This window comes from Eubalaena glacialis, chromosome 9, assembly GCF_028564815.1.
Source record: "Eubalaena glacialis isolate mEubGla1 chromosome 9, mEubGla1.1.hap2.+ XY, whole genome shotgun sequence".
Taxonomy (NCBI): domain Eukaryota; kingdom Metazoa; phylum Chordata; class Mammalia; order Artiodactyla; family Balaenidae; genus Eubalaena; species Eubalaena glacialis.
In genome coordinates, this window is record NC_083724.1 from 71,198,138 (window position 1) to 71,225,117 (window position 26,980).

The following is a 26,980-nucleotide window of genomic DNA, read 5'->3' on the forward strand; positions in this document are numbered from 1 at the left end:
TTTTTGCCTCCATTCTTTTTCCAAGGTCCTGGATCATCTTCACTATCATTATTCTGAATTCTTTTTCTGGAAGGTTACCTTTCTCCACTTCATTTAGTTGTTTTTCTGGGGTTTTATCTTGTTCCTTCATCTACATAGTCCTCTGCCTTTTCATTTTGTCTATCGTTCTGTGAATGTGGTTTTCGTTCCACAGGCTGCAGGATTGTAGTTCTTCTTGCTTCTGCTGTCTGCCCTCTGGTGGATGAGGCTATCTACGAGGCTTGTGCAAGCTTCCTGATGGGAGGGACTGGTGGTGGGTAGAGCTGGGTGTTACTCTGGTGGCAGAGCTCAGTAAAACTTTAATTCACTTGTCTGCTGTTGGGTGGGGCTGAGTTCCCTCCCTGTTGGTTGTTTGGCCTGAGGTGACCCAGCGCTGGAGCCTACAGGCTCTTTGGTGGGGCTAATGGTGGACTCTGAAAGGGCTCACGCCAAGGAGTACTTCCCAGAACTTCTGCTGCCAGTGTCCTTGTCCCCGTGGTGAGCCACAGCCACCCCCTGCCTCTGCAGGAGACTCTCCAACACCAGCTGTTAGGTCTGGTTCAGTCTCCTATGGGGTCACTGCTCCTTCTCCCTGGGTCCTGATGTGCACACCACTTTGTGTGGGCCCTCCAAGAGTGGAGTCTTTGTTTCCCCCGGTCCTGTCGAAGTTCTGCAATGAAATCCCGCTAGCCTTCAAAGTCTGATTCTCTGGGAATTCCTCCTCCCGTTGCCAGACCCGCAGGTTGGGAAGCCTGACGTGGGGCTCAGAAACTTCACTCCAGTGGGTGGACTTCTGTGTTATAATTGTTCTCCAGTTTGTGAGTCACCCACCCAGCAGTTACAGGATCTGATTTTATTGTGATTGCACCCCTCCTACCATCTCACTGCAGCTTCTCCTTTGTCTTTGGATGTGGGGTATCTTCTCCTTTGTCTTTGGATTTGGGGTATCTTTTTTTGGTGAGTTCCAATATCTTCCTGTCAATGATTATTCAGCAGTTAGTTGTGATTTTGGTGTTCTCACAAGAGGGAGTGAGCGCACTTCCTTCTACTCCGCCATCTTGAACCAATCTCCCCCAAGACACATGTATTTTTAATGCCTTATAAATGATACATCCTGTTAATCATTATAGTTGTTTTTTTTTAACTGGCTATTTTGTCAGTGTGTTAATTTTAAAACAACACTGTGGTTTTGAAAAATAAAAAACGATAAGAAACCACCTAGAATCTAACAACTTTAACCTGTTACTTTATTCAAGTCTGCTGCCGTTCTTGGTTCAGTGACACAGGTTTTGTTGGCCCTACAAATTTAGTACCATTTTGGCCAGTTGTTTCTCTATGATATAATTTTTATCCACTTCAAACCCAAGGACTGTTTCCCTCTTGACATACTCTGATGCTTTGTTTTCAGGGCACCTCCACAATGCTTTGTTTGGCAGCTCTTCATGGCATGGTGGCCTTGGTAGGCTCTGAAGGGGATGTAATGCAGGTAAAAAAAAAAAAAAAAAGTGGGTCGGTGGGGGAAGAAACCTAAATGTGTACATAGTCACAGCAAGAAAAGAATACCCAATATCTCAGTATGCTAAGGAAAGAACAATATATGATCATGGTATTGTTTACACTGGGCTTTCTAGTGCCTTTATATATGGAAAATTGCTCTTGGTCAAGAATTCTTTCTATAGAGATATGTTCCTTATTTTATTTGGTTTGTAGGAATTAAACCTATCAACTTATATACTTTCTACAAAATTCTCTGAATGAGAAAAGTGATTGGATCCTAAGAAATTTAAAAAGCCATTCATAAGAAACTCTGTTTTGCATCTGTGATGTTTAAGTTTACATCTATGTAATTATGCTTTCACTTTAAAATGTTTTGTGTAGTGGACATATGTATATGTAAATTTACAAGTAATTCTAAGGTGTTCCTTTGTTCATACAGTAAAGGTTTATTACGTGACTGCTACATGCCACACTGAACTGGTGCTAGGAAATCAGTGATTTCATAAAGCGTGGGCCCTGCCTTCAATGAGCTCACAGCTTTTGTTTTTGAAATATAAGGATATAATGATAAATTATTTCACAGCTTAGATGATGATAACTCATACACTGGGAATATCATTATCTACTTCTGGGGGGATGCGGGATGGGTATTTCTCCTTTTTCTTTCAGCTGAAGTCGGAAGCCATCCAGTCCTCTCATTTTCAAGGCAGACTTAATGAAGTCATTAGAACTTTAACTCAGGTGAGAAGGGGAATTTCAGACCCTTGAGTGGGAAAACAGATATTCCCCTTTGTGGTCTTTTTTCTTTTTCATGATATAAACTGTTTTACTTAGACAATGGGAAAATCTCTGGTTATTCATGGTGAGTTCAAGGGTCATTGAAGAATGGCTTACGGCCCTGCATAATTTGCTGATCAACACACACCACCTCTGGAAAAAAAGAAAGCTGGCATTTTTGAGTTAAGTTGGCACTGGTTTCTCTTAAAAATTAAAACCTGACCTTGCAAAGAATGTCAGGCCCTCCAGACAAGGAAAAGTGGAAGACAGTCAAAGGGCAGGGCATGTATCTAAGCAGAATGGTCAAGAGGCACTAGTTCAGATGTCGCTGGTAAAAGTATTTGGGTAAATTATGGTCAGCATTCTCCTTGGCTAAAGAATAAACATGTCCATCTGCTGAGAAATGATTTTATATTTTCAGATTTTTATTTTTAAAAAATCATGATGTTCATCTTAAAAGTACAGGATGAAAGAAGCTGAAAAAATATCACTGATGTTCCTCCCAACCTGAAGCAGCTGCTACTAATATTTGGTCATATTTCTTTTTAAGCATTCTTATTTTCTCTTCATAGTTGTATTCTTATCATATGTAGAACTTTGTATCCTAGGCTTTTCACTTAGCATACTTGTTTTCATTCTTGCAAAATATAGCTGGTTATAATACTCACCACATAAAGAAGTTTTAGGAATTCATGCTCTTAAAAGCAAACAAATTTCTGAACAGAAGAAACTCTCTTTTGCATGTATGAATATGAATATTCTCCAAAAAAAATTCTACTGAAACATAAGTTGCTGTAACTTGGGGAAAAAACTATAAATGAAAACTATTATTTAAAAAATCTTATTATGAATGATAAAACAGTAATAGAGCATTATTCAAAGAAGAGAACAAAATAGTATCTCCTTGTACTTTTAAAGGTATTTTAGTTTTAAGCAACTATCACCTCTTTTTACTTTTCGGATTTTCTTTTCTCATTTTTTGAAAATTCTTTTAGACCAGTCTGACTCAGTGAAACCTGAGACAACCACTGGTACCTTCTATCATGACTGATAGATTCATTCATTCGTTCATTCATTCAGCAACACTTGTTGATCACCTCTATGTCCCACGTTTAGTATACTAGACAGTTGATAGTACATCTTGTATATCTCATTACCAGCCAAGCCACCACCTCATAAAAGATTAGTGACCTCCTGTGAGTGTCCTTCTATTGAATAGAATTTGGATCTTGCCCCATCATTGAACTGTTGCATTTCATTCATAGGTCATCAGTGTGTCTGGGGTGATTGGTCTTCAGTCAAATGCAATCTGGCTTCTAGGACATCTTCATCTGTCTACTCTGTCCTCAAATCAAAGTAGAACCTCGGGTAAGATTGGAGTCATAGAACACTGGAACTGGAAGGAGGGATTGCTGACGTGGGGCAATGTACTTTGTTAAGAGAGTTAATTTTCACAGCTACCCTAGCACAGTAATATCAGTGGTGGATATTACTGTCCCTCTTTTACATCAGAGGAAAGTGGACTGTGGAGAGGTCTCCTGACTTGCCCAGGGTCACATAGCAGTAAATGGTAAACATGTGGTTTGAACTGAGATCTGTCGGCCGCCAAAACCCGTGCTCTTTTCACTCGTTCTCTCTGCCTTCCTTGGAGATCAGTTTAGACATTGAGTCTAACCCCATATTTTACAAATGGAGAACCCGAGGCTCAGAAAGATTACATGACTTAGGTACAAGCTTAATGAGAAATCCAGAAACTAGGATTCAGACCCTTAAAGCTTGGAACAGAGTTCTTTTTATTTTACTAGATATAATCATAGTTTGTATAATATTCATATTTCATTAAAAAACTCTTCATATATGGCTGGAGTTCTTCTAGCCCCTGGTTTTGAGAAAATAATTGGGTAAGTACTTTTAAAGATGTATATCTCCTTGTCCTTGGAATTAAAATCCTAGGTCTTAATGTAACAAGGCTTTTTCTATTTCCAGCTTTTTAATAAAAGCAATAAAAATATTTGTAATTCCCACATGATTAACTTATGTATGTACTTGGAGATCTTCTGGGGAAGGCATCACTGTAATGCACTGGGACCTGTAGCTACTCCTTGCTCTTTATAGAATTTTGACCACTAGCTCTCTTGGACTCATGCCAGGGAGGTTTAGGTACCAAAGATTCCTCATTAAAACCTAGTTTCACATATCCCCTGACAGGTAGTCTACAGACAGCATTACCTTGGGCCACTATAATTACTGTCTCCCTCACTTTCAGTCACTCCTCAGCTATAGAAATAGGACATGGTTCCAGAGCATTCCCAACGTAATGAACTTTAGACAACTAGAAGCTGTCATATTAGAACTGAAAAAAGAAAAAAAAAGTAGTCATATTAGAAACCCTTGGTATTGCTAGTTTTGAAGGGCAGTGCTCTCACAAGGTCCTGGTAAAATAGCATGTGTATGTCACGCTTTTGCTTTTTCACATAGGCTTTTAATTGTTATACTGTGGAGTACACGGTCTGGCCCACATATACTGAAGGCAGGTCGTAGTGAATCATCTTATACCCAGGTTCTTTGGAGCAACATGATTGTGTGTCTGGAAAAGTTGAGCCATCTATCCCAGTAAAAACCATCTCATGAAACAATTATGTGGAACTGGGAGGAAAAGAATCTGGGAAACTCCCAGGACTCAACGAGCATAAATGTCACTCCTTCACTGTTCCAGGTCAGCAGGCACATCTGGTTATTTGCACGTGTTGGTCACATAGAGGTCCCTGCCTTATGAAGTAAGAGACTGGCTGATATTAATGCTGATTGATGTGTTTCCATAGTTCGTATATCTGACTCAGGGTGCCCTGAAATACCCCAGAGAATGGTGGTCTCATCCTAGAAGCCCAGTAGACTCCTTGCTGACACAGAGGAGGTCACTGGATTGCGGCTCATTGATGTGCCAAAGCGGAAAAGGGTTTTTTTAAACCACTTCAGTACAATTTTTGTCCTCTGTGGTTTTTCAGCCTCCTCTAGATTTACCACCATTTTAGATTTGCTTGCATAGCCTAAGTGATGACTTCAAGGCCAGTCACTTAACCTAATAGAATTAGTTGCAACCACAGAGTATTGTTCTGAGATTAATGGCATAAACACTTCTGCTTTGTCTCTAGGTTGATATGGCAGCACGAGATCATTATCTTTCCTTCATTAGTCCCACCAGTTTCATTGGTTAATTTGATCATTTTCTGTCTCCACAGTTCCTACTGACTATAGCTATTTGCCTGAAAGCAGTTTTATTAGAGCAGCCATTGGCTTCTTCATTACAGGAGGAAAAAAAGGCAAGTGAGCACATTTCTTGAACTCTATCATACTGTCTACGTGTCAAGTTTGTGTGCCCTCAGCTTGCTTCTGTAGAATTAAACAATACAAATCTGAAGGGGTGAATAATTTCTCCTGCCAGATCATCTTTGCAGTAGAGATGACTAGGAGACCAACTACACTAAGTGGTACATAAACATACACACTGTGTGTGCTCTTGGAACTACCATATCTGATCTTGGGGGACATGTGAATATCTTAATCTTCCTTTTGGCCATTTCGAAAGTATAAGCGCACATTACTTTTCTTGTCAATTTCAAGTGAGTGTGACCTAAAAAGAGAAAACACACATGGGTACAGTTTGTATTCCAGGACCAGACTTGGAGGTAAGTCTTCTCCCTGAACCTTGTGTGATCACTTTGTGTTGTTGGAATCACTGGCTCTAGTTCTTAATTTTAGCTTATGTTCTTTTTCTCTGCAACAGTTGTCCCTTTGTGATTCTTTGTTGCTGCCACACACAACGTAAAGACAGAGATTGAGTGCCTTTTGTTTTTAACTGGAGCCAAAATAATGCCACATAAATTATTAAATAAATGCTCTTTAATGATACACACCTACCATTTCGTGCTATGAGGAAAAAATGGATCCGAAATGAGCATGTCATGGCTCAGGAACCAGTTTTATGTAATATTCTTTCATTGATGTGTGCTAGTTTCATTCTTCGTTGGGTTGGCTGTGTCAGTCTGGGCAAAATCAGTGCCTGTATTACAACAAGACCATCCCAGTTTTAGGGGAAAAAAAGTTTTTAAACCAATTAAAATGAAGACATCTGGAGACATCTGAAATCATTGATTAGTGAAGGTCATGGAAGGATAAAATCTCACCATTGGAAGGGACATTAAAAGTCATGTCCGTTGTCTAAGTTTCCACTGGGTACAGAAATCCCTGGAGCTTCCAGATTGTAAACTACTTTCATAGGTTGGACATGAATTCCCTTAGTTTCTGCAGTTCTAGAAATTATGCATAATATTATCCTCGGGTCGTGACTTAGCATAATTTGCTTTTACATATCCTCAGTAAAAATTGGTATAAGGTTATGTCATTGTTGTACAAGATATGTTTATATATGAACATGTCATACATATAATGTGGAGTTAATTGTTTATATTGCCATAAATTAAGTCTTTTTAAAGTACAGAGATGTCTCCATTAGGAGGAAATTGAATTCTTACTAAAGGAGCATCTAAAATTTCCATGGCTAGAATAATTCTAGGAACATATATTTTTGCTCTATTTTTTGTTAGTTTGCTCACTGATATCTTATAAAATTTTTAAATGATGATAATGTGAGATATTTCCATGAAAAATAAAACTCTTAAGACCAAATGAAAGACATACTCTTTTTCTTTTCTAGTGACTAAAATGTCATTTGGCTCCCTAGATTCATATTTCTTAGCAGAAATGAATTTTCTCTGAATCTTGTGGAAAATTCTGTTAAATGTAACATTTTTATGATTATGCAGTCATGGTACAACAGGAAGTATTCTGTTCTAAAACTGAAAAATCAGGTGAAATTGACATCAGAAACGTTATGTAAAATCTTACTATTAAAGCTATTTTAAGACAAATAAATGAAGTATTTAAAAAATGCCATATTACCAGTCACATTTTTGGCATTCTCAGGTTGTGGGAGAGGGCTGCCTTCTTGTCAGGTTTGCTGACTAGATTCAGAGGAAAATCCATTCAGCCTTACCCATTACTAATGATGACCCCAGAGGAGTGGAGGCCGTGGGAGGCTGACCTCCGCCTTGGAAGCCCATTTACAAAAACAAAACCAGACCCTGCTCTATGGGTCTAAATGGGATGGCCAAATGCGGAGGTGTGCATGCAAACGAGTGTTTTCTTCTTCAATATGCCCAGCTCATTTGAATTTTAATAACTCCCTTCTGAAGCAGCTTTTGAGTTTAAATGTCTGGGTGTCACTCATCAGAGCCCAGTGGCGCTGCTGATAGGAAGGATGACAACTTTGGTGAGCTCTTTTGAGGAAGAAATGGCTTGAGAGAATAAAAATCATGCTTGGCATAGGCAGAAGAGAGAAAACTTCAGGGATAGCATGGCTTCGTTGCCTCTGTGTCCCATTTAGTAACTCACAAGAGTAAGAAAAATGTGATGAGTTATCCCTGATTCACACATATGCCAGGTTGAGATTGGATGTCATGATCTCAGTTTTAGCCAATCAGATTTGAGATAGTGAATATATTAATCTGCTTCAAATGTTTAGGGCTTTTCTCATTCTACATACTCACTTAAGTACTCATACAACAGAACATACCATATGTTCATAGCATCCATTCCTTCATACAGGCCTACATTTTAAAACCATGCCAAACAGATAAAATTCCTTCCAATTTTAAAAGACTGCAGTTAATAGTTTTGAATATAACTGGTTTTTTGCTATACCCTATAACATTTTCTCTTCTTCCCTAATAGCCCCACCTTCTAGCAGATGTAATATTCCTTAACCCTTGTCATCATCATAATCTATTCTATGGACATTTCTTGGCTGTGCTATGCTTAAAATTTGCTTATAATCTAATTCCGCCTGTCATAGAATTATTTTTTATCTTAAGGGCCTCTAAATTTTGATTCTTATTTTTGCTTCTTTTCTATTCATTTATTCTTTTTCCTGATTTCTGATCTTTGTTTTTTCTCAACCTCATAGCATATTCAGATTTCATCAAGATTTTACCTACTTTTTAAACAAAACACTTAAAATGTATTAAAAGTACTTAATAAAAGTAATCATTTATTTTTGGCGATAACATTTAGGTATTTCTACCTAATCATTTAGGATTATTTTTCTTATCATTCTCTTGCTGGGGAATGTGACTTTCTAAGCTTTAATTTTTCTATTAGGCTTTAAAGTTTACAATAAGAAGTATTAATTCACGGAAAGTATATTTAAATCCTTGTAAGAAAGTCAGTATGAATGGCATTTCCTTCTTGATATGGATTCATTGGTCAGCGATTTGAGTGTATAAGTGTTGGGCTTGTACATATACTATAGATAGGTAGATTCTCAGTTGATCATTTTTGGAGTACTAGCATGAGATATAATTGTTGATGAGTCTAGCCAAGAGAGCAGAATATAGAATAAATGATATGAGAAAGCTGTCCTATTTTTCTGATGAAATTATGGAGTTGGTTACCAAAAGTATGTTATTTTTAAGTATTTTAGTTTGGTAATAGTTTACCTATACAATTCTTTTAAAAAAGTTATTAGAAATGAATACATGTGTATAACACTAAGTTCAAAAATGGTATGAAGAAAAAGAAAGAATCCCCTGTAATCTCACCACCTAGAGATAGCCTCAATAGATATTCCAGTGTATGTCCTCTAGAATGTGTGTGTGTTATATTATATTGAATCATAAAATGTATATTATTTTATTGTCTTTTTAAAAAATTTAACAAGTTTCCATGTAAATTGACATAATCACCACTCATCCCCTGCAAAAGAAGGGTTGAGGAAGCATGAAAAGAATCCTTGCATCACTTTCTAGACAGGTTTTAATATGATATGTTTGGGGAGTATTTAATTTCTGTTTTTTGGTTGTAAACATCATAAAAATATTTGAAAGGAAAAAAGTCACCAATTATCCCATGACTTTCTAACAGCTACTATCATTTAAAAATTTTACTTTTTAATTTGTTCCTGTTATGCACACACAATGTTTACATATTTCCCAGTATACATAAACTTTGTATTTTTTAACTTAATATTATATTGTAAACATTTCCCTATTTTCCATGTATCTCCATAATTATCATTAAAAATGATTACCATTATCATTAATAATGATAATGACTGACTGTAGAATGTTCTATCAAGTCGATGAATCATCACTAACCCATTTCCCTATAGATCATTCAAAAATTTTCCGTTATAGAGAACATCCTTGTGCATATATCTTTCCTTAGGATAAATTGTCAGCAATTTATTAGTGGCCAAGAGTCTGAGGATTTGATGACTACAGGGATGGCATGGCCTCATTGCCCCTCAAGAGGACTGTAGCAGATTTCAGTACCTTGGCCCTGTCTGAGTATCACAGTACAGCAGCATACCATAGAGGTTAAAAGCATGGGAGCCAGACTGCCTGGGTTCATACCCCACTTATACTGCTTGCTGGCTATGTCACTTCAGGCAAGCTGCTTAAGTCTGTAATCCTCAATTGCTTCTGTAAAGTGGAGAAAATAATTGAATCTTCTTTCTAGAGTTTTTGTAAGGATTATGAGTTTATGAGCCATCCTCAGGCTGACGAGCTCGTTGTGAAGAGAGAATATAAAACATGGGACTTCAATCACAGTGAATGCAGCTCTGGGTGCCGGGATAGTCAGAGGTGTTGGCAAGGAGAGGAAAGGAAGGCACACTGGCACAACTTCCAATCAAGCAAGAACAGCAATGGAAGTGAAGGCACTTGAGGAAGCTCAGGTTGGGAGTTCTGTGTCTTTCTGCCTGTGTCCTTTTTTGCATCCCTGCATCCCTGGTGGTGACTCTCTGGTGTCTGCCACAGGCAGGGGAAACCTTCAGTTCAGGAGGCAAGAAGTCAGAAGTCAAGGCGTTGGTGGGGTGGGTTCTTTCTGGGGGCTCTGAACAAGAATCTGTTCCACGCTTTTCTCACAGCTTCACTTTATGTAACAGTGCTTAGGAAACAAAGAATAAACCCTTTCTAGTTATCATATTACAAAGCAAACCATCAGATAGATAAACAAATGACTACAATAAAAGCCAAGCAGGTATAAAATGATACTTTAAGACTACTTTAATTTGCATTCATTGTCAGAAGGAATGAACATTTTTGTATGTGTTTACTATTTGAGATGTCGTTCCTTTTTTTTTTTAATTAAATGTTAGATGTGCTTTAAAACTTTTTTTACTTTTTATTTTAAAATAATTTAAAACTTACCAAAAAGTGAAAACAGCCAGATCACTTCTATATTCCTTTCACCCAGAGACCCTATTCAGGTTTCCCTGACAGCCCAAATGATGGCTTTAGCAGAACAAGAATTTAATCCAGAATGTCACACTTGTCATCTCTTTGGTCCCCTTCAGTCTGGAACATTGCCTCGGTTGTTCTGTCTTTCATGACTTTAACATGTTTTAGGATTAGAAGCCAGTTGTTTTACAGAGCACTTTTCTGTTTGGGTTTGCCTGGTGTTCCTCACATGAGAGGTCAGTCACCTTTGGCAAGAATGTTACAGCCCTGGAGCCCTGCTCTGCTCACTGCATCCCTTCGGGTGGTACATGATGTCTGTCTTCCTCCACCAAAGTGATGCTGACTTTGATCACTTGGATAAGGTGATCTCTTCCAGGTTTCTCCTCATTAAAGTTCCTCCTTTCCTTTTATCATCAAGAAATATTTTATGTGGAGATTTTTTGAGACTTTATGAATATCCCATTTTCATCCTACTTTCACCCATTAGTTTGGGTATCCATTAATGTTTTCTTGACTGAGTTATTACTCTGATGATTGCCAATAGGTGATTCTTAAAATTCCATTATCCCATTTACACTTTTTGGTAGGCTTTCTTCTGAAAGGAAAAGCTGCCTCCTTCCCTCCCTCCTTCTTTCCTTGCTTCCTTTCTTTTTCTTTCTTCCTTTCTTTCTTTCTTTCAATATGGACTGCTGAACTCCTATTATTCAATTATTTATTATTCAGTTATTCATTATTTTGATCCTCAAATTGTTCCAGACTAGATCAGTAAGAGCCTCTTTAAGTTGACTCTTGTGTCCTTTTGAGATAACCTCATCATTCTTTGAGTACTTCCAAAGATGTTCTAGGTTCATCTTGTATTATCCTTAGCCTTGTAATAGCCAGGTAACTCAAGTTTCTTCTCATGGAGAAAGATATTTAGAAGCCAAGATCTTGGGTACAAATTACTGCATTGCTACTGTGGTAATCACTGCTCCTAGGCCCTTTCAGTGGACAGTTTGGAAATTCTCTTTCTCTCCCTCCCTCCCTCCCTCCCTCCTCCTCTCCCTCTCTCTTTCTCTTTCTCTTTCTCTTTCTCTTTCTCTCTCACGTATTGTCTATATTTATTTTTATATCTAGCTATATATATTGAAAAACTTGAGTTCACACCAATATCTCCAATTCGACATCACAGGCTTCCTTCTGCATTTCCTTCTTCTTATTTGTAACTTTCTTCTCTGACTTTAAGAAACCTGACTCCCATTATTCTCAGTATATTTGCCACAGTCCTGCTAAAGCTGGTTTCCTCTCTCCCAGGTCCTGATTTCCACTGAGCAGCCACCCTGCTTGGCAGCCTTCCTGGTGCTAAGGGGCTCAGGGATGTTTCTGTTTCTGATAACACTGGATGATATTGAAGTACTTGGTCCTAAGACAGAACATCCTACCGACTCTTAGTATCTGACTGACGTATTGGAATCATCAACTGTTTTCAACAGCTGTCTTGATTATAGAGTGGTTTCTGGCAAGGGGCTAAGCATCTGTTAATCCCTCAAAATATGCCATGCTGTCATTATGTCTACCTGTGTTTTCTAAGGACTTTGTCTAGAAAAATTCGACTCATCCTTTCCATCTTGTTTTAAACATCCTTTCCTCAGTGGAGGATAAGACAGGATTCCCTGATGTTCCCAGGTTAGTATAGATTTCTTATGTGATACTTTATGTTTTTCATAGTACTTTACATATGTGTAATTATTTGCTTAATTATTTGTGATTCTTTGTTTAAAGTCTGTCTTTCCCATTAGACTGTAATTTCCTCAAGGACAGGAAGAACATGTGGGTTTTATCCTAAATGCTTAGTACAAAGTACTTGGCATGTAATAGTTTTCAAGTATTTGTTGATCTACCACTTTAAACATATATATATATATATATATATGTGTGTGTGTGTGTGTGTGTAATCATATAATATATATTATATATGTGTATATACATATATTATATATATTGCTTCTAAACAACGCTAATGATGGAGAAGGTAAAGACATATCCACACCATACAAGCGACATGCTGGTGATGGGGAACAGACACACCAGTGGCTGTTAGCCTACTTGTTACCAGACATTTCCTATAGGGGTTACACATGTGCATTGTGGCATTGAGATCTGATCCTTTGTGTAGCCAGAGTATGTGTGAAAGTGGGTCCTGTTGTAATGCATTATGTTCGGATATGCCATTTACATCAGGGTTCTTTGAGGCTGTCAACTGGATGAGGGATTTAAAACAACTTTGTGGCCGGATTTTAAAACATCTGGATCCTTTTAACAACTACTGTTAGGTCTTCTCAGTTCCAAATCCATTGTCTATAAAGCATTCCAGTATTTCTTTTTGTCTAAGGCACTTGGGTGAAAGATAGAGCGCTGTAGTAAGGGAACTGATCATTCCCATAGCCTAGATTTGGATTCTTGTGTCCAATGCTAAAGATCTCTGGGGAGGGGACCATGTGACTCTGTTCTCCCATTTTGGGACTCCCTCTCTCTCCATACCTCCCCGCAAATGCTTAGAACTACCAGGTATTTTCTCCATTCCTAACAGCTGCTATAATTTCTTTCATTCCAGTTAGTTTCAGAATTAGTTCCCTGCAAATATAGTGGAAAATTTTGTGTGATTCTAGCTATGCTAGTCCATACTGATTCTCTGCTTTTTTAAAAAGTGGAAAATGTATTGCATTATAGCACTTACTTGATTTTCGCCCCTGTGCTCCATTTTACAAGTTCTCCTTGTTTCTGACACTTGCTTGTATATTAATTAGGTCAGTTCTAAAGAGTACGGAAGCAACATGTAAAGTGTTTAGATAGTGAAGTGCAGTTACTGGTGAAAGTTCTGTTGTCCTGTCAAGAGAGAGCTTGTTGTCTAAGCAATAAAGGATCTAGAAAATGGCCATATTTTACATTGGGTCCTGGTATTAGAAGACAGGTTGAACGTCTTTCCTGATTCTCTAGATCCTCTGGAAACTGCAAGTTTTCTGTAGTGAATTCTGTAGAAGGACCTGGAATATAATTTTATATAGTTTTAAAAACACTTGATCTGAGAAAAAAATTTAGTAGAAATCTGCTTATGAATTAAAGATTTCCAATATATAATTGGATTTATATCCTTAACAGGAGTGAAGAGTAATTCTTTTTTTTTTTTTTTTTTTTTAGAATAATAAGCTTTTCCTACCTGGTAATGGCATTTCTAGAATATAGAACATTATTTTTATAAATTTATTTATTTTATTTATTTATTTTTGGCTGTGTTGGGTCTTCATTGCAGTGTGAGGGCTTCTCATTGCGGTGGCTTCTCTTGTTGCGGAGCCCGAGCTCTAGGCACACAGGCTTCAGTAGTTGTGGCTCGTGAGCTCTAGAGCGCAGGCTCAGTAGTTGTGGTGCACAGGCATAGTTGCTCCGTTGCATGTGGGATCTTCCCAGACCAGGGCTCGAACCCGTGTCCCCTGCATTGGCAGGCGGATTCTTAACCACTGCACCACCAGGGAAGCCCAGTGAAGAGCAATTCTATGCCCAGATATTTACTATACTATCTACCAGTTCATTAGGCTATTTCTATGAATCGTGAGCCAAAAGGCCCCCCAAAAGCAGCTTAAATTTTGTTGTCATTGTTGTTTCGTGAAATCAGAGACTCCAATTTGCAGCCAACTTTGTGTGTGGACAGCTGCCACATGTGGATAATCAGTATAGAGTTATGTGAATACCCAACCAGTTAATTCCTATCACAGCATTTTAATTTTTATCACATCTGATTTTTCCTTGTCTGTTTGTCCTCTCACTAGAGAGTATAAGCTCCTTGAGCATGGTGACCTCTTCTGCCCTGTTCAACACTGTCTCCACTGTCTGGTAGCTAATAGATACTCAGTTGAATAAATGAATGTGTTTATGAATATATTTACTTTTTTGGTCAGAAATTCTTCTACTTGTAATAGCAATGGTTAACTCCCTGATAATATGTCCTATACTCCTAGTACTACATCACAAGGTGGAATAGAAATAAAGCTTCAGTTACTGGTAACACAGCATAGAAGAGTGGCAGGTGTGTTGAGCTTTTAACATTTTCAAAAAGCAAAAAAGTGTTGGTTGGAGGGGAGAGAAACAGCACTGGAAGACACACAACTAGTTTTATTATACTTTCCCAAGTTGGCAGAGGCAAAGGTAAGGAGATAGGTTTGTTGGTGGCTACCTAAGAAAATATGCTGATTCTTGAGATAGCTGTAGAAACATCAGAGAAAGGCGTGCATTAGAAGTATGGGTTTACTAGTCATCAACACATAAGTAGTCTGTGAAATTATGAGTAAATGAGCTTAGGCAGTGATAGCAATTATGTTAGGGTGCTTTTTATTACAGAAAACAATGACTCGCTTCAAGTGACTCAGTATTTACTGCAAGGATTCATAGGTTTCCCAGAAATCTAAGGACAGAAACTATTCTCAACCCTCAGGGTATCAGGAGCAGAAAGATCCAGGCATCAAGACTTTACCTTGCTTTCTGTCTACCTGCCCAGGGCTGCACTGTATCAGTCTCTTCCATGGATTCTGCTTTTCTTATCAAAGACTGCTTCATCCCTTTCTCTTCTTCTTGTGCTTGTGTGTGTGTGTGTGTGTGTGTAAAATACACATAACATAAAATTTATCATTTTAAAGTGTACAATTCAGTGGCATTTAGTACATTCACAATATTAGGCCACTGTCTAGTTCCAGGACATTTTCATCACCCCAAAAGGAAACCTTGTACTCCCTGAGCAGTTGCTTCCATTCCCCCATTTCCCCCAGCCCCTAACAGCCAAAATCTGCTTTCCGTCTCTGTGGATTTGCCTATTCTGCATATTTCATTTAAATGGCATCATACGCCATATGGCCTTTTGTGATGGGCTTCTTTCGCTTAGGATAATGTTGTCAACGTTCATCCATGTTGTGGCAAGTATCAATATTTAGTTCCTTTTTTATGACTGAATAATATTCCAGTGCATGGATATGCATTTTATTTATCCATTCATCAGTTGATGGGCATTTGGGTTGTTTCTACCTTTTGGCCATTATGAGTGGTGCTGCTATGGAGATTTGTGTACAAGTTTTTGTTTGAATACCAGTTTTCAATTCTTTTGGGTATGTACCTAGGGGTGGAATTGCTCGGTCATATAGTAATTCCGTATAGTTTTTTGAGGAACTGCCAAACTGTTTTTCCACAGTGGCTGCACCATTTTATATTCCTACTAGCAATGTGTGAGGGTTCCAATTCCTCCATATCCTTGCCAACATTTGTTCTTTCTCCATTATTATTATTATCATTATCATTATTATTATCATCCTATTGAATGTGAAGTGATCACTTGGTTTTGATTTGTGTTTCCCTAATGACTAATGAGGTTAAGCACCTTCAACTACGTGTTGGTATATATTCTTCGGAGAATTGTCTGTTCAAGTCCTTTGATCATTTTAAAAATTAGATTGTCTTTTTGTTGTTTAATTGTAAGAATTATTTGTGTATTCTGGATACTGGACCCTTATCATATATACAATTTGCAAATGTTTTCTTGCATTCTCTAGGTTGTCTTATCAATTTGTTGATAATATCCTTGGACACACACGTTTTAAACACTGACAAAGTCCAATTCATCTTTTTTCCTTTTGTTGCTCATATTTTTGGTCATACCTAAGAATCCATTGCCAAATCAAAGGTCATGAAGACTTACCTCTATGTTTTCTTCTAAGAGTTTTACAGTTTAATTCTTATATTGTCATTGACCCATTTTAAGTTAAGTTTTGTATGTGGTGTTAGGTAGGGATCCAGCTTCATTATTTACATCTGGATACCTAGTTGTCCCAGCACCATTTGTTGAAGAGACCCTTCTTTCTCCTATTGAGTGGTCTTAGGACCCTTGTCAAAAATCAGTTGACCATAAATGTTTGGGTTTATATCTGGCCTCCCAATTCTATTCCATTTGTTATATGTCTATCCTTATATTTGCCAGTACCACACTGTTTTGATTATTGTAGCTCTGTAGTAAGTTTTGAAATTGGTATGTGTGAGTCCTTTAAAATTTTCTTTTTCAAGATTGTTTTGACTATTTGGGCCCCCTTGCAATTTCATATAAATTTGAGAATCAACTTTTCCATTTCTGCAAAAAACGTTGTTGAAATTTTGATAGGTATTGTGTTGAATCTGTAGATAGCTTTGAGTAGTATCATCTTAACAATATTAAATATTCCAATCCATGAACTCAAGATGTCTTTCCATTTATTTAGATTTTCTTTTACTTCTTTCAGCAATGTTTTGTAGTTTCAGTGTGTGTGTCTTTTACCTTGGTTAAATTTATTTCCCGATATTTTATTCTTTTGGGTACTATTGCATGTGGAATTGTTTCTTAATTTCCTTTTCAGATTATTCATTGCTGGGATATAGAAACACAATTAATTTTTGCTTGTTGATCTTATACCCTGTAACTTTACTAACTTCTCTTTTTCTGTGTGTAGGATCATGTCATCTACAAATAGAGATAGCTTTACTTTTTCCTTTCCAATCTGGATGCGTTTTATTTCTTTTTCTTGCCTAATGGCTCTGGCTAGAACATCCAATACAAAGTGGTGACAGTGAGCGTCCTTGTCTTATTCCTGATTGTAGAGGAAAAGATTACAGTCCTGCACCATTGAGTATGATTTTCACTGTGGGTTTTTTCACAAATGTGCTTTATCATATTAAGATAATTCCATTCTTTTCCTAATTTTCTGAGTATTTTTTTGTCATGAAAGAATGTTGGATTTTATCAAAAGCTCTCTGTGTCAATTGAGATGATCATATGTTTTTCCTCCCTTCATTCTGTTAATGTGGTATATATTATTGATTTTCTTATGTTGTATGACACTTTTATTCCTGGGATAAATCCTGCATGGTCATCATGTATAATCCTTTTAATATGCCCTTGGATTCAGTTTACTAGTGTTTTGTTGAGAATTTACACATCTATATACGTAACAAAGAGTGGTTTGTAGTCTTCTTTTATTGTGTTGTCTTCGTCTAGCTTTGGTGTCAGGCTAATGCTGGTCCCATAGAATGAGCTAAGAAGTATTCCCTTCTCTTCTGTTTTTTGGAAGAAACTGAGAAGGATTGGTGTTAATTCTTCTTTAAGTGTTTGGTAGAATTCACCAGGGAAACCATATGGTTCTGAACTTTTCTTTGTTGGGAGGTCTTTGATTACTGATTCAGTCTCTTTACTTGTTATAGGTCTGTTCATATTTTCTATTTGTTCTTGAGTCGGTTTTGGTAATTTGTGTGTTTTTAGGAATTTGTCCATTTCATCTAGATTATCCAATTTGTTGCACACAACTTTTTCGTAGTTTTCTCTTATAATCCTTTTTATTTCTGTAAGGTTGATAGAAATGTCACCACTTTCATTTCTAATCTTGGTTACTTGCATCTTCCTTCCCAATCAGTATACATGTTATTTAATTTTCTTGTCTTATTGTGTAAGCTAGGTCTTCCAATATAATATTGAAATGCCATGGTGAGAAGAGACATCCTTGCCTTGTTCCTAATCCTAGTGAGAAAGCCTCTAGTTTTTCATCAATAAGTATGATGTTAGCTGTTTTTTTAAATAGATATGCTTTATCTAGTTGATGAAGGTTTTTTTTTCTATAGATATGCTTTATCCAGTTGATGAAGTTCCCCTCTATTCCTAGTTTACTGACAGTTTTTATCATGAATGGGTGCTGGATTTTGTCAAATGCTTTTTCTGCATTTATTGATATATATTCATATGATTTTTCTTCTTTAGCCTACTGATGTGATAGATTACATTAATTGATTTCCAAATGTTGAACCAGCCTTGCATACCTGGGATAAGTTCTACTTGGTTGTGGTGTATAATTCTTTTTATACATTGTTGGATTTAATTTGCTAATATTTTCTTGAAGATTTTTGCATCTATGTTCATAAGAAATATCTGTAGTTTTCTTATGTCTTAGTCTGGTTTTGCTATTAGGGTAATGCCGTCCTCATGGAATGAGTTAGGTAGTATTCCCTCTGCTTTTATCTTCTGAAAGAGATTAAAGAGAATTGGTATAATTTCTTCTTTAAATGTTTGGTAGAGTTCACCAGTGAACCCATCTGGGCCTGTTGCTTTCTCTTTTGGAAGGTTATTAATTATTGATTCAGTTTTTAAATAGACGTAGTTCTATTCAGATTGTCTGTATCTTCTTGTATGAATTTTGGCAGATTGTGTCTTTCAAAGAATTGGTTCATTTCATCTAGGTTATCAAATTTGTGGGCATAGATCTGTCCACACAGAGCCTCCAGCATTGCATCAATTGTAGTTCAGATTTTCTTACCCCAGCACTGTTCCTGCAGCATCCACTCATGAGTCTCTGCTCTGATAAGCCATGACTCCCTGTATTCATCTGTCTGTCTCTCTAGTCTTAGAGGCAGCAGTTTGCCCTGTGTTCTTCCCTTTCTTAAGGATCCAAGAAGAGTTGTTGATTCTTCAGTCTGTTCAGCTTTTTACTTTTATACCAGAGTGGTAACTTCCAACCTCCTTACATGCAGAACTGGAAACCAAAAGTCTCTCCTTTTTTTAAACTTTTTTTAAATTATAAAAAACATATAACATAAAATTTACCATCGTAACCATTTTTAAGTATACATTTACATAGTGTTAAGTATATTCACATCATTGTGAAACTAATCTCCGGAACTTTTTCATCTTGCAAAACTGAAACTTTGTACCCACTAAGCAAATACCTACCCTTTCTCCCTTCCCTGACCCGTGGTAACCACGATCCTACTTTCCATATCTATTAATTTGACTATTTTAGATGCCAGGTATAAGTGGAATCATACAGTATTTGTCTTTTTGTGACTGGTTTATCTCACTTAGCACAGTGTCCTCAAGGTTGAGGACATGTAGCATATAACAGGATTTCTTTTCTTTTTAAAGTTGAATACTGTTCCATTCTATGTATATATCACATTTTGTTTATCCATTTATCCATCAATGGACATTTGGGTTGCTCTTGACTATTGTGAATAGTACTGCTACGGAGGAGCTGAACCAAGATGGCAGAGTAGAAGGACGTGCTCTCACTCCCTCTTGTGAGAACATCAGAATCACAACTAGCTGCTGGACAATCATTGACAGGAAGATACTGCAACGCACCAAAAAAGATACCCCACATCGAAAGACAAAGGAGAAGCCACAATGAGACAGTACGAGGGGCGCAATCACAGCAAAATCAAATCCCATAACTGCTGGGTGGGTGACTCACAGACTGGCAAACACTTATACCACAGAAGTCCACCCACTGGGTGAAGGTTCTGAGCCCCACGTCAGGCTTCCCAACCTGGGTGTCCGGCAACGGGAGGAGGAATTCCAAGAGAATCAGACTTAGAAGGCTAGTGGGATTTGTCTGCAGGACTTCGACAGGACTGGGGGAAACAGAGACTCCACTCTTGGAGGGCACACACAAAGTAGTGTGTGCATCGGGACCCAGGGGAAGGAGCAGTGAACCCAGGGGAGACTGAACCAGACCTACCTGCTAGTGTTGGAGGGCCTCCTGCAGAGGCGGGGGGGGGGGGGGCTGTGGCTCACCGCGGGGACAAGGACACTGGCAGCAGAAGTTCTGGGAAGTATTCCTTGGCGTGAGCCCTCCCAGAGACTGCCATTAGTTCCACCAAAGAGCCCGGGTAGGCTCCAGTGTTGGGTTGCCTCAGGCCAAACAACCAACAGGGAGGGAACCCAGCCCCACCAATCAGCAGTCAAGCGGATTAAAGTTTTACTGAGCTCTGCCCACCAGAGCAACACCCAGCTCTACCCACCACCAGTCTCTCCCATCAGGAAACCTGCACAAGCCTCTTAGATAGCCTCATCCACCAGAGGGCAGACAGCAGAAGCAAGAAGAACTACAATCCTGCAGCCTGTGGAACAAAAACCACATTCACAGAAAGATAGACAAGATGAAAAGGCAGAGGGCTATGTACCAGATGAAGGAACAAGATAAAACCCCAGAAAAACAACTAAATGAAGTGGAGATAGGCAACCTTCCAGAAAAAGAATTCAGAATAATGATAGTGAAGATGATCCAGGACCTCGGAAAAACAATGGAGGCAAAGATCGAGAAGATGCAAGAAATGTTTAACAATGACCTAGAAGAATTAAAGAACAAACAAACAGAGATAAACAATACAATAACTGAAATAAAAACTACACTAGAAGGAATCAATAGCAGAATAACTGAGGCAGAAGAATGGATAAGTGACCTGGAAGACAGAATGGTGGAATTCACTGCTGCTGAACAGAATAAAGTAAAAAGAATGAAAAGAAATGAAGACAGCCTAAGAGACCTCAGGGACAACATTAAATGCAACAACATTCACATTATAGGGGTCCCAGAAGGAGAAGAGAGAGAGAAAGGGCCCGAGAAAATATTTGAAGAAATTATACTCAAAAACTTCCCAAACATGGGAAAGGAAATAGCCACCCAAGTCCAGGAAGCGCAGTGAGTCCCATACAGGATAAACCCAAGGAGAAACACGCTGAGACACATAGTAATCAAATTGGCAAAAATTAAAGACAAAGAAAAATTAGTGAAAGCAGCAAGGGAAAAATGACAAATAACATACAAGGGAACTCCCATAAGGTTAACAGCTGATTTCTCAGCAGAAACTCTACAAGCCAGAAGGGAGTGGCATGATATACTTAAAGTGATGAAAGGGAAGAAGCTACAACCAAGATTACTCTACCTGGCAAAGATCTCATTCAGATTCGATGGAGAAATCAAAAGCTTTACAGACGAGCAAAAGCTAAGAGAATTCAGCACCACCAAACCAGCTCTACAACAAATGCTAAAGGAACTTCTCTAAGTGGGAAACAGAAGAGAAGAAAAGGACCTACAAAAACAAACCCAAAACAATTAAGAAAATGGTCATAGGAACACACATATCGATAATTACCTTAAACATGAATGGATTAAATGCTCCAACCAAAAGACACAGGCTTGCTGAATGGATACAAAAACAAGACCCATATATATGCTGTCTACAAGAGACCCACTTCAGACCTAGGAACACATACAGACTGAAAGTGAGGGGATGGAAAAAGATATTCCATGCAAATGGAAATCAAAAGAAAGCTGGAGTAGCAATACCCATATCAGATAAAATAGACTTTAAAATAAAGAATGTTACAAGAGACAAGGAAAGACACTACATAATGATCAAGGGATTAATCCAAGAAGAAGATATAACAGTTATAAATATATATGCACCCAACATAGGACCACGTCAATACATAAGGCAACTGCTAACAGCTGTAAAAGAGGAAATCGACAGTAACACAGTAATAGTGGGGGACTTTAACACCTCACTTACACCAATGGACAGATCATCGAAAATGAAAATAAATAAGGAAACAAAAGCTTTAAATGACACAAAAGACCAGATAGATTTAATTGATATTTATAGGACATTCCATCCAAAACAGCAGATTACAGTTTCTTCTCAAGTGCACAAGGAACATTCTCCAGGATAGATCACATCTTGGGTCACAAATCAAGCCTCAGTAAATTTAAGAAAATTGAAATCATATCAAGCATCTTTTCTGACCACAGTGCTATGAGATTAGAAATGAATTACAGGGGAAAAATAAAAAACACAAACATATGGACACTAAACACTCCATTACTAAATAACCGAGAGATCACTGAAGAAATCAAAGAGGAAATTAAAAAAAACCTAGAGAAAAATGACAATGAAAACTCGACAATCCAAAACCTGTGGGATGCAGCAAAAGCAGTTCTAAGAGGGAAGTTTATAGCTATACAAGCCTACCTCAAGAAACAAGAAAAATCTCAAATAAATAATCTAACCTTACACCTAAAGGAACTAGAGAAAGAAGAACAAACAAAACCCAAAGTTAGCAGAAGGAAAGAAATCATAAAGATCAGAGCAGAAATAAATGAAATAGAAATAAAGAAAACAATAGCAAAGAACAATAAAACTAAAAGCTGGTTCTTTGAGAAGATAAACAAAATTGATAAACCATTAGCCAGACTCATCAGGAAAAAGAAGGAGAGGACTCAAATCAATAAAATTAGAAATGAAAAAGGAGAAGTTACAATGGACACCGCAGAAATACAAAGCATCCTAAGAGACTACTACAAGCAACTCTATGCCAATAAAATGGACAACCTGGAAGAAATGGACAAATTCTTAGAAAGGTATAACCTTCCAAGACTGAACCAGGAAGAAATAGAAAATATGAACAGACCAATTACAGGTAATGAAATTGAAACTGTGATTAAAAATCTTCCAACAAACAAAAGTCCAGGACCAGATGGCTTCACAGGTGAATTCTATCAAACATTTAGAGAAGAGCTAACACCCATCCTTCTCAAACTCTTCCAAAAATTGCAGAGGAAGGAACACTCCCAAACTCATTCTATGAGGCCACCATCACCCTGATACCAAAACCAGACAAAGATACTACAAAAAAAGAAAATTACAGACCAATATCACTGATGAATATAGATGCAAAAATCCTCAACAGAATACTAGCAAGCAGAATCCAGCAGCACATTAAAAGGATCATACACCGTGATCAAGTGGGATTTATCCCAGGGATGCAAGGATTCTTCAGTATATGCAAATCAATCAATATGATACACCATATTAACAAATTGAAGAATAAAAACCATATGATCATCTCAATAGATGCAGAAAAAAGCTTCTGGCAAAATTCAACACCCGTTTATGATAAAAACTCTCCAGAAAGTGGGCATAGAGGGAACCTACCTCAACATAATAAAGGCCATATACAACAAACCCACAGCAAACATCATTCTCAACGGTGAAAAACTGAAAGCATTTCCTCTTAAGATCAGGAACAAGACAAGGATATCCACTCTCACCACTATTATTCAACATAGTTTTGGAAGTCCTAGCCTCAGCAATCAGAGAAGAAAAAGAAATAAAAGGAACACAGATTGGAAAAGAAGAAGTAAAACTGTCACTGTTTGCAGATGACATGATACTATACATAGAGAATACTAAGGATGCCAACAGAAAACTACTAGAGCTAATCAATAAATTTGGTAAAGTTGCAGGATACAAAATTAATGCACAGAAGTCTCTTGCATTCCTATACACTAATGATGAAAAATCTGAAAGAGAAAGTAAGGAAACACTCCCATTTACCATTGCAACAAAAAGAATAAAATACCTAGGCATAAACCTACCTAGGGAGACAAAAGACCTGTATGCAGAAAACTACAAGACACTGATGAAAGAAATTAAAGATGATACCAACAGATGGAGAGATATACCATGTTCTTGGATTGGAAGAATCAATACTGTGAAAACGACTATACTACCCAAAGCAATCTACAGATTCAATGCAATCCCTATCAAATTACCAATGGCATTTTTTTATGGAACTAGAACAAAAAATCTTAAAATTTGTATGGAGACACAAAAGACCCCGAATAGCCAAAGCAGTCTTGAGGGAAAAAAACGGAGCTGGAGGAATCAGACTCCCTGACTTCAGACTATTCTACAAAGCTACAGTAATCAAGACAATATGGTACTTGCACAAAAACAGAAACATAGATTAATGGAACAAGATAGAAAGCCCAGAGGTAAACCCACACACCTATGGTCAACTAATCTATGATAAAGGAGGCAAGGACATACAATGGAGAAAAGACAGCCTCTTCAATAAGTGGTGCTGGGAAAACTGGACAGCTACATGTAAAAGAATGAAATTAGAACACTCCCTAACACCATACACAAAATAAACTCAAAATGGATTCGAGACCTAAATGTAAGACCGGACACTATAAAACTCTTAGAGGAAAACATAGGAAGAACACTCTTTGACATAAATCACAGCAAGATCTTTTTTGATCCACCTCCTAGAGTAATGGAAATAAAAACAAAAATAAACAAATGGGACCTAATGAAACGTAAAAGCTTTTGCACAGCAAAGGAAACCATAAACAAGACGAAAAGACAACCCTCAGAATGGGAGAAAATATTTGCAAACAAATCAACGGACAAAGGATTAATCTCCAAAATATATAAACAGCTCATGCAGCTCAATATTAAAGAAACAAACAACCCAATCCAAAAATGGGCAGAAGACCTAAATAGACATTTCTCCAAAGAAGACATACAGATGGCCAAGAAGCACATGAAAAGCTGCTCAACATCACTAATTATTAGAGAAATGCAAATCAAAACTACAATGAGGTATCACCTCACACCAGTTAGAATGGGCTTCATCAGAAAATCTACAAACAACAAATGCTGGAGAGGGTGTGGAGAAAAGGGAACCCTCTTGCACTGTTGGTGGGAATGGAAACTGATAACAGCCACTATGGAGAACAGTATGGAGGTTCCTTAAAAAACTAAAAATAGAATTACCATATGGCCCAGCAATCCCACTACTGGGCATATACCCAAAGAAAACCATAATTCAAAAAGACACGTGCACCCCAATGTTCATTGCAGCACTATTTACAATAGCCAGGTCATGGAAGCAACCTAAATGCCCTTCGACAGACGAATGGATAAAGAAGATATGGTACATATATATAATGGAATATTGCTCAGCCATAAAAAGGAATGAAAGTGGGTCATTTGTTGAGACATGGATGGATCTAGAGACTGTCATACAGAGTGAAGTAAGGCAGAAAGAGAAAAACAAATATCGTATATTAACGCATATATGTGGAACCTAGAAAAATGGTACAGATGAACCAGTTCACAGGGCAGAGATTGAAACACAGATGTAGAGAACAAACGTATGGACACCAAGGGGGGAAAGTGGCGGGGGGGTGGGGGTGGGAGTGGGATGAATTGGGAGATTAGGATTGACATGTATACACTGATGTGTATTAAATTTATGACTAATAATAACCTGCTGTATAAAAAAAAAGATACTAATAGGGAAGGGCTCTAAGACACATCAATAAGTGAGAAAAATAAGGTGTAGTAGAACAGAGAGTTATAATATGCTGCATTTGCATAAAAAATAATGATTTTTCTGCTTTTTGAACTCTGAATAAATTATTATATAATTTTGAAAACAAAACAAAAAAATAAAAATAAAAAATAAAGTAACTTTTACTGTCAAAAAAAAAATAGTACTGCTACAAACATGGGCATGCAAATATCTCATCGAAACTCTACTTTCAGTTCTTTTGGAAGTGGGATTGCTAGGTCATAAGGTAGGTCTATTTTTAATTTTTTGAGGAGCCATCATACTGTTTTCCATAACAGTTCTTCTATTTTATAATCCCACCAGAAGTTCACAAGGGTTCCAATTTCTCTACATCCTCACCAACACTTATTTTTTTCTATTCTTTTTTTTTTTTTAATAGTAGCCATCCTAATGGCTATGAGGTGATATCTTATTGTGGTTTTGATTTGCATTTCTCTGATGATTAGTAATGTTGAACATCTTTTCATATCTTTGTTGCCATTTGTGTACCATCTTTGGGAAAATGTCTTCAAACTCTTTGCCCATTTTTATATGTTTCTCCTTTTCCCTTTCCCTATGCTTCTCCTTTCTTGACTATTTGACCTTTTATTGACTCTGCTTCTGGTTCTGCTTCTCCCTGTTTTTCAACTCCTACTAATTGTTCTACTTTTCTTGCTGACTCTGCATGTGCTTCTCCTTTTTCCTATGCTCCTCCTTTTTGTAGCTGTTTTTCCTTTTGCTGACTCTGACCTACCTCTGCTTCTCCCTTTTTCAGAGTCTGCTGATTCTGTTACTTTTTCTGCCTCTGCTTCTCCTTTCTGTGGCTGTTTTTCCTTTTGCTGACCCTGCCCCCGCTCCTGCTTCCCCACTTTTCAGGGTCTGCAGATTCTGCTGCTTTTTCTGCCTCTGCTTCTTCTTTTCCTGTGCTTCTCCTTTCTGCAGCTGTTTTTCCTTTTGCTGACTCTGCCCCCGCTTCTGCTTCCCCGCTTTTCAGGGTCTGCTGATTCTGCCTCTGCTTCTCCTTTCTTCCTGTGCTTCTCCTTTTTCCTGTGTTTTCCCTTTTCCCATGCTTCTCCTTTCTGCAGCTGTTTTTCCTTTTGCTGACCCTCCACTCACTTCTCCTTCCCTATTTTCAGCATCTGCTGATTCTTCTACTTTTCTACTGCTTTTTCTGACTCTGCTTCTCCTTTCTCCTGTGCTTCTCCTTTTTCCATGCTTCTTATTTCTGCAGCTGTTTTTTCTTTTGCTGGCTCTGCCCCTACTTCTGCTTCCTCACTTTTCAGGGTCTGCAGATTCTGCTGCTTTTTCTGCCTCTGCTTCTTCTTTTCCTGTGTTTCTCCTTTCTGCAGCTGTTTTTCCTTTTGCTGACTCTGCCCCCGCTTCTGCTTCCCCGCTCTTC

At 37.8% G+C, this 26,980-nt stretch overlaps 1 protein-coding gene across 1 annotated transcript in view; it reads left to right on the plus strand.

Moving 5' to 3' along the window:
• The window catches only part of FOCAD (focadhesin), a 304,027-nt gene that overhangs the window by 256,246 nt on the left and 20,801 nt on the right, over window positions 1–26,980 (plus strand). Inside the window, exons 32-35 of the mRNA XM_061200467.1 lie at window positions 1,427–1,504; window positions 2,185–2,256; window positions 3,558–3,660; window positions 5,532–5,612. Coding sequence (XP_061056450.1) covers window positions 1,427–1,504; window positions 2,185–2,256; window positions 3,558–3,660; window positions 5,532–5,612 — 334 coding nt within the window. The remainder of the gene's footprint in view (window positions 1–1,426; window positions 1,505–2,184; window positions 2,257–3,557; window positions 3,661–5,531; window positions 5,613–26,980) is intronic.